Here is an 8262-nt window from a genome sequence, read left to right on the forward strand (position 1 = left end):
CCTCTGTGGGTTTCATCACTGCTCTGGTTTGAACATCCTTGAATGCTCCCTGCTTTCAGGAAGTCCCTTCCCCAGCCTTTTAAGGCTGCCAAGCCACAGCCCTTTAGCACAACAGCAGAGCAATGAAAAAAAGATGCAAAGGTCAAGGCAACCCAGAAACGTAGCTTTTTACAGGAGGCTGAAGGAGCCCAGCGCACGGCCTCAGCCCTTCTTGTGCAAGAGTGGAAAGGTACCGTGGTAGCATGGAACCACCGAGCTCCTCATAGCACCCCTGCTTCCCATGCTGCTTCGACCTGGACGTTCATGTCTAGGTGTCCTCCTACTTTCTGGGCATGAGAAAGACACAATAAGCAAGAAAAAAATGAGCAGAGAGGAAAGGAAAAAAAAAATGTTGATACAAGAGGAGCTGATATTCTCTTGGTTGCATTTTCTCCAATGGTACCTCACAAAGACTTGCATAGTCAACCTGTCTTTTTATATTTATGTATTTTAAAAGTGTAAGAAACAACTTTGTAATCCAAATTGGTAAGGACAAGGTCTCGAAGCAAAGGCTATAGCAGCAAAAATGGTTTATATTTAGGTGCTTTGCAAGTCAGCTGAGTCAGGTGCTCTAGATACCTAGAGAGCACCTGTTACAAGCAGTTAGGGCCTTTTATCTTTTTCCCAGTTTCCTGTCCCCATTGCTCAGGGTTTGGGGCTCACATGGATCTGCAGATGGATTAACCTATCAGGATCCTAAGGCTTATTTTTTTCCTTTTAGGGAGTTGTTTACCTCTTTAAAAACTACAGGTCTCATACAAAATAGCCAAGCAGCATCCTCTACAAAATTGCTGAAGCAAGCACTTAGGCTTATTCTCACACAAGGTTCCCGAGACCACCAGAAGGATGCTTTGCAAGTTCGTGCAACTGTGAGCACGCACAGCTAAACAGATGCAGGGACCTCAATGATGCATTCTGGTAGCCCTGCATTTGTAGAGCAGATGGGACAAACACAAGTAGTCCCACAATTTTACACATACAGAAACATGCACGTGCAAGCATTGATGCTCATCTTCACACCTCAACTCATCTACAAAGATCCGCACCCTGACTCCACCATAACAATGCAAAACTCCCCCCATTCAGCCCATTACTCTCAAGAGACAGTTTGCTTCTGAGGGCAGGAAGCCTTCAGTGTTTCCCAACATCTTTTCCCACCAGACACACAGATGGACCAGAAACAATTCATCTGAGCAGTGACAAAACCATCCACCACCTTACCTAAAGAACCAAGCGACACTTCCAAGGACAGACCAAAAATCCCAACCTTTTTGGTGTTTTATAGAATCATAATGCTTTAGGTTGTAAGGGACCTTAAAGCCGATCCCGTTCCAACCCCCCCTGCCACTGACAGGGATGCATCCCACTGGATCAGGCTGCACAAGGTCCCATCCAACCTGGCCTTGAACATCTCCAGGGATGGGGCAGCCACAGCTTCCCTGGGCAACCCTCACCACCCTCATGGCAAAGAATTTCCTCCTAATGTCTAATCTAAATCTTCCCCCCTCCAAATTCAAGCCATTACCCTTCACCTTACCACTCCATGCCCCTGTAAAAAGTCCCTCCCCAGCTTTACTGGAGCCCCTTCAGGTGCTGAAAGCTGCTGTAAGGTCTCCCTGGAGCCTTCTCTTCTCCAGGCTGAACAATCCCACAATCCCAACTCTCTCAGCCTGTCCTGACAGCAGAGCTGCTCTAGCCCTTGGATCATCTTTGTAGCCTCCTCCGGACCCATTCCAACAGTTCCAAATCCTCGTTATGTTGGGGACAGAGCTGCAGACTATCTCGTTCTGCACAGAGAGGATGGGGGAACCTCATTCATAAATGAGCACAGAGTCCATTTTCCAGACAAGTTTATTCCAAGTTTGGTCCTCCATAGGCTAATTGAAATAATAACAATCTGGGTTTGAAAACAATTAAAAATCTTTTGAACAGCTGAAAAATATTTCCAGAAGCAATGTATAATCACAGTGCAAATGAGAGCATGAGCTGAGAAACAAGCAAGCCCTTGGACAACCAGACACATGCTGCGGGATTTCAGAAATGGGTTTGTGCCTCCAATATCAAAGCTCTGAGCTGGCTGCGTGGATGTTTGGGCACCAGCTCTGTGCAAGGGAGCTGTGTCTGGCAGGAGGACAGTGACACACCAGCAGCAGCATTGTTTTAGAGACGTGGAGTGCATTGCCCTGCTTTGCGGTCACAGCCTGCCATGGGGATTGTCCTTTGCAGGAGGAACCAGTCTCTGCCGTCCCTTTGAGGTCGTCGACCTTTTTTCTGATGAGTCAGGACTACTTGCAGTAGCAGAGTTTCATGGGATTGTGCTCCTTCGATCCGTTCCTCATAGAAACGTCTCCTGCATCCCCTAAAAGAAGTCCTGCAGGTCTCAGGAGGCTTCCCAGAGTGTGCCTCTACCAGATCAGAGGGATAATGGGCATGGGGCAACTCTAAAGCCAGACCATTGCCTAGGCATCCCATTTTCTGGCTCCGATGTCTCAAAAAGACTGAAAAACAGAGAATCCCTGTCTTTCTAGGAGTAGATGAGCAGCTCATCGGTGCAAGTTGTGGGGAAAATTGGCCCTAGCAGGGAGTTAAGCTCCTTCTGTATCAGTCTTGCATTATCTGGCACAGGCTGAGCTCTTCTCCTCCTTCCCAGATGTGTTGGGTAAATGGGGGCAGTCGCACATCTCTCTGCTCTCCATAAGGATCAGGGCCTTGATCTCCACCTCACAAAGCCCAGAGGAACACGGGTAGCCAAGGGGGATGTGGGCTGGCATCCAGCTTGGCTCCTCCTAAAAGCCCATTGCTGTTACACCAAACACTTCTGAAGCATCTTTCATTTCTTAGTATAAGTTGTCCATGCTCTGTCCCCACGTGTGCTCTCTCCCATCTACTTATCCACTTTATTCATCTGTTTCGCAGATGAGGAAATGGGGAGTAAAAAGAGGTAGTGATGGTGGGTTCGGACATGCAATGTGAGGCAATGATACCCTACAGCAAAGGGTCCTGAAAGTCTGCAAAGTGGCTATATTCAGGGTTCTGGCGTAAACTATTATAGACATAAATGGTAAGTGCTGGAAAAAGCTTCAAGAAATACGCAGCATGATCTCCTATTTTGTTGGTGATCCTGGAACAGAACAAAAACAAAATGGATTTTTTTTTAAAGCTTGGCCAAGGAGTCAGGATGCCCTAGTTCCTCCGTTGCAGAGAAAAAGCCATTCCACAGGATTTCTAATAACACAAGAAGGCTTCCTAGAAATCCTTGAGCTGCAACTTTTCTATACCTTCCTTAAGTTACTCAATTTTTTCGCTATTCTTCCTACAATCAGCCTTAGCTGCTGGGGTAGATAGTCCATTAAAGCCCATCTCACTAGAAGGTCTTTCTCCTACATCCCAGTTGTGTTTGCTCTTCTGGCAAACCATCTGAAGAAGATTTTGCTCTCAAACATCTTCTGCTTGCAGATATCTAAATGCTCCCAGCAATACAGCTGTGGCAGGGACAAGGATGTGAACATATACCTGATATCTGGGTGTTCATCCATGTTTCTGATGAACCTCAGCAGGTTGACAACATCATTTCTGTATCTGAATGGTTTTCTTCCATGAGGATGTTGCATGATATTCAGAACATCATCATCAACCTGAAAAAAACAACTGTGTAGATTATTCTGCCTTTCCCACACTATGAAAGCAGCACATCTACCTCCACTCACCACAGCCGCTACCCTTCTGCAGGGACATCATCTTGCATAGATAAATCTTGTGAACCTTAAAAGCATATTTCCCAACAGGAGCAGAAAAGTTTGCTCTGTGCCATACAGACCCCCCCTGATTCTGCTAAGCGCTCCTCTGCTGCCTGGCCAGGGCTTGTTAGGACTGTCAGCATGGAACAGGAGATTTTCATGCATCCCTGGAGAGCAGAAAGGGACTTGGAGGTCTTGATCCAACAGTGCCACTGTTGAGAAGACTACATGGGCTGCCGTCCTGCACAGAGATAATCGGATCTCAAGCAATGCAGCGTGTCTTCCCAGGATGCTACCTGCAAAAGCAAGACCTGGTCTCGCTGCTTCGGAGCCAATCTAACAAAACACTTTCATTAGAAGCTTCCTGGCACCAAGAGCCTGAGGTCCTTGTCTTAAGGGTTCACCAGCTAATTCTGTAGCAACCGCCCCCTACTACCACCAGTCAAGAGATGCTACCGTTAACATCAGTGTCTTTGATATGGTGTATTTTGACTACACGGCTTAGATTTGTTTCCTCCAGTTATCTGTATTTGTGTGGGGCTACGTTTTGCAGTTACAGTCTTAAACAGGACCTATGAAACGCTCAGGAAAAGCCTCTGCCTGAAAGTCTGTCTCAAACGTCACATCCATCCAAAAAGAAAAGGATTACCTTCTCGGTCCATGATGGGTAAGGAAAACTTGTAGTAGCATTAGGAGCCCGGAAGACAGCATTTCTGTCTTTTGGGCTGGGGAAATCTTTGATTTTATTCCATATAGACTTCAGGAACTGGAACCTGCTGTGGAAGGAGGAGTTTCATTAGCTGCAAGAGCACATCGTTGATCCCAGCGCTACAGACAAATCCCGTATTGAAACCTTTTCCTTTGGTTCTCCCAGGACTTACGTCTGTTTGCTCCAGAAATAGGGATGTTTGCTCAAACCTTCCAAGCCTCGTTCATCATGGGAGACCAGGCTCTTTGCAAGGTCCACAGCCTCTTCATAATCTGGGGAATCAGCATCTAAATCCTCGATACTGACCTGCTGAAGAGGTTTCCTACCCCCTGTTAAAACATACAGCACGAGCTTCCCGAGGGCCTGCAAAGAAACACATCACTGCTCACATCCAGATGTGTGAAACTTCTTAGCAAATGGAAGAAGACGAGTATTCCTAAACAAGCAGACCGCGTATGTGAACACATACATGTGTCTATAGCTGTGCAGAAGCACATAAATAAAGACAAACACAAACTTTGAAGCTGTGCACACAAAGACAGGAGGAACCACAACGGTAACAGAGTACCTGTGGGTACCCGCAGCATCCCAGTCACCATCATTCTTATGCAGCATCTACTGTTATATAGGCTTCCCCAAAAATCAAGGTATTTTTAAGTGAGGATGCAAAAAGTCTTCCCCTAGGATTCATGGCAACAGAAAATATCAGAGAGAGCCTGAAATTTTAAACCATACACAGATTCACAGGGAAGTTACCTCTAAATCTGAGTTTACAAGTTCGTTATTGCCTTCAATCAACTTCCTTTTATTATCAAAGTCCGCCAAGTAAATTTTGCCACCTAAATCTGAGGATATAAGAAAAACTGTTAACAAATCATAAAATCACTAGGTAGGAAAAAGACCTCTTAAAGCATCAAGTCCAACCACTAAAATAGTAGTGAAAAATCTTGATACAGTCTGTCACTGACTTCTGGATAGCCTCTTCTTCAGAGAACAAATCTCTGAAGAGATGTGCTCTGAGCTGATCTATCTGCAAAGGCCTGGAAAGGAGGGCAGATCTAATGAGACATGTAAAGTTGTTCTGTTCACTCCCCTGTGGCTGTCTGCACACACATCCATACTTATTCAAAGAGAAGAGCTAATGCTACAGACACTTTATTCTGCATAGAGACGCCTGCACTGGTGTTTCATATCTGTGCTTGTACAGACAGCTGTGAAGCATCTTCTCTAAACTATAAGCAACCAAAATGAAAACATTGAGAAAGGAAAAGATGATAACCTATGAGAAAGTTGCTGGGTCGCAGATCCTGGTGAGCGAATTTAAGGGAGTGCAGCTCCCTCACTGCCTGGAAGATCATCCTCAAAGCATCTTTGTAATCCATTTGGTCTTCTGATTCCTGCAGATGTTCCTCAAGGTTTTTCTCCCAGAGGGGGAAGCACAAGTACATGTAGCCTTTTTCCTTCTCAAACTGGAAGAGCTTTAGTAGACGTTCACAGTTTCCACACTGTTCGAAGAACAATTTCTCTTTTTTACCCTCTGTACTGCGGCTTATTCTTACTGCTACCTCTGTCCCACCGTGGAGCCCCAGGTAGATGCCACCCTGAGAAGTGTTTTGAATTCTCTGCTGGATGTATTGAAACGTCTTCAGTTTGCCGATCATGGGACGATATATTTTATACAGTTTTATCAGCTGGTCCCTCCAGCGTTTGCTGTTTGGCTCCCAGTCACTGAGGGTTTCAGGAACAAACCTGGCGTTATACTGGCGAAGAAGACGAGACATGTTCTGAGCGCGATTCCTGTTCACAATCGCTATAAGGTTTCCCACATCAGTCCTTGCTCCTTTTTCACACAACAACTCTGCTATATCGTAATCATTTCTCTTTACAGCCACCATCAGTGCCGTGTTGCCCTCCTCATCTGCATCATCAATGTCTATTTCTCCCTTCTCCAATAAAGCTTTCACCAAATCTAGGCTCTGCATTTCAGCAGCTAGGATGAGAGCAGTTTTCCCACATTCATCTTTGCTGGTCACATCAGCACCGCAGTCCAGGAGGAAACGGCCTATGGAGACCACTGACTCATATTTTTTCTTGTCACAAACATCCTTGAGGGCGTGGATCAAGGCATTCCTATCTTTGTTGTCACGAATGTTCACATCAGCCCCCATCTTTTGGACCAGAGTTTTTACAATCGAGAAGTGACCTTTCTTACAAGCATCCATCAGTGCAGTTTCACCTCCTTTAAGCAGCTTTGCTTTCTCCTCACTGACTGCCCTCCTCAAATTCACCTCTGCTCCTTTGTGATACAGGAATTTCAAGGCTTCCTCCTGCCCATAGCATGCAGCCTCCATGAACGCTGTGAAGCCATTGTCATCACAGTCATCAATATTTAACCCGTACCCAAGGAGGAGCTCCAGTATATTCACATTTCCTCCTATTGCTGCCTCAATGAACGCGGTGCCACCATTGTCCTTCCTGGCATGTGGACAAGCTCCCTTGTCCAGCAGAAGCCGGACCATCTCCTCATTGTCAGCTTGCACAGCACTCTGCAGCGGCGTCCAGCCGCTTTCTGCTTTTGAGTTCACATCGGCCCCTTTCTCCAGCAGCTCCAGCACGACTTTTATATCATTGTCCCTCACAGCAGCGTTTAATTTGACAGCAAGGTCTTCTGCCGTCTCCGTGCTGGAAGAGGTAGGTGCCTTCTGCTGGCTGTGAGCTGTGGGCTCCACGGTGGAGAGCTCCATACCTCTGATGTTCCTCAGCTGAGTCCAAGAATTCCATCAAGGGATGGGAGAGGTGCTGTGCTCAGTGCATTCATTGCGAGGGATGCTCCAGGTTTGGCTGACGAAACATGAGGTAGCATAGGCTGCTATTTTAAGAGCTTCTTGGTCTTCACCTAAATGATGAAGACAAAATCTTGTTTTATTAGACTGTGAAACCTCACCATTTACATTTAATGTCGTGCAGATCTGCGTGAGGGGCAGCTAAGGACAGTAATGCCAATACCAGCTGAGAGCTAAGGCTGGCAAGAAGGCTTTAGCACTTATCCAGAAATATGCACCCATCCTGTTTGCTTGCCTGGTCTCAGCACTGATCACAGCCCAGACAGACACCCCCAGAGGGATCTGGGTGAGAAGAAAGGGCAGAACTCGGGATGTTCTCGCTATACATCTTACCTCAGATTTATTACAGGTTACCTAATAAGCATTCACCTTCGTTTTTAGATGGCAGACACACACACAGTCCTGGAAAGTCTGATTCCTGGAATAAACAGAGCCAACCATAACCCCTCCTGCTTCCATAGACAATCAGGAGACTCTTCCTGACCAGAAGCTTTTCATGATGTGAAGAGGTTAATCAGGTAGGACCTATCTATATCTATTTCATATCTAGAAAAACTGGAACTCCAATATCCCTTTTCCTGACTGTAAATGGAGGTTGAAGTGACCAGCGCATTCAGGAGTCGCTATCTGACAAGCTGAACTGGAAATAAATGATATAAGCAAATTAGAAAAGGTATAGAGAAGTCATAAGGTATAAAACTAAAGTATAAACTCACATGAGTTTATCCTTAGGAAAGGCAAGAACCACTTTAGGATGGCTTCTCCCCAGAGGAAATGAATACTCTATTTCATGGATCGAGATGTATCTCATTTCCTTGTGCTAACTTCTATGTCTTCTGGAGAATAAAAAAAATGATCTTACTTTCCTGGCTGGGAAAGCAGCACAGCATTCTCTGGCACCGTGGAGGTCAAACTCCTCACCCCCATCAGGAAG

At 45.9% G+C, this 8262-nt stretch overlaps 1 protein-coding gene across 4 annotated transcripts; it reads right to left on the reverse strand.

The window, feature by feature from the left end:
* Positions 1-1878: 1878 nt before the first annotated feature.
* RNASEL (ribonuclease L) lies at positions 1879-8262 on the reverse strand. Of its 4 annotated transcripts, none has more exons than XM_069862680.1 (7): positions 8191-8262; positions 5765-7381; positions 5242-5330; positions 4658-4848; positions 4426-4552; positions 3553-3674; positions 1879-3160 (listed from the first exon to the last, which is right to left on the reverse strand). In XM_069862680.1, exons 2-7 carry the CDS (start codon positions 7227-7229, stop codon positions 3025-3027), a joined length of 2130 nt encoding a protein of 709 aa, XP_069718781.1. In that variant the 5' UTR covers positions 7230-7381; positions 8191-8262; the 3' UTR covers positions 1879-3024. The 4 variants fall into 4 exon arrangements, with proteins under 4 accessions (XP_069718781.1, XP_069718782.1, XP_069718784.1 ...); XM_069862681.1 differs by having other exon boundaries at positions 5765-7746; positions 8191-8253; XM_069862683.1 differs by lacking the exon at positions 8191-8262 and adding an exon at positions 8045-8169.

Source organism: Phaenicophaeus curvirostris, chromosome 8 (genome assembly GCF_032191515.1).
Source record: "Phaenicophaeus curvirostris isolate KB17595 chromosome 8, BPBGC_Pcur_1.0, whole genome shotgun sequence".
Taxonomy (NCBI): Eukaryota; Metazoa; Chordata; class Aves; order Cuculiformes; family Cuculidae; genus Phaenicophaeus; species Phaenicophaeus curvirostris.

What these genes read in the sequence shown, in the direction of transcription:
- RNASEL (XM_069862680.1), bottom strand. Translation starts at nt 7,229, where the DNA reads ATGGAGCTCTCCACCGTGGAGCCCACAGCTCACAGCCAGCAGAAGGCA. An exon ending in ACCCAGCAACTTTCTCATAG is followed by an intron (nt 5,331 to 5,764) that starts GTTATCATCTTT and finishes TTATATCCTCAG; the next exon opens with ATTTAGGTGGCAAAATTTAC. An exon ending in ACCCATCATGGACCGAGAAG is followed by an intron (nt 3,675 to 4,425) that starts GTAATCCTTTTC and finishes TGTTTTTTTCAG; the next exon opens with GTTGATGATGATGTTCTGAA.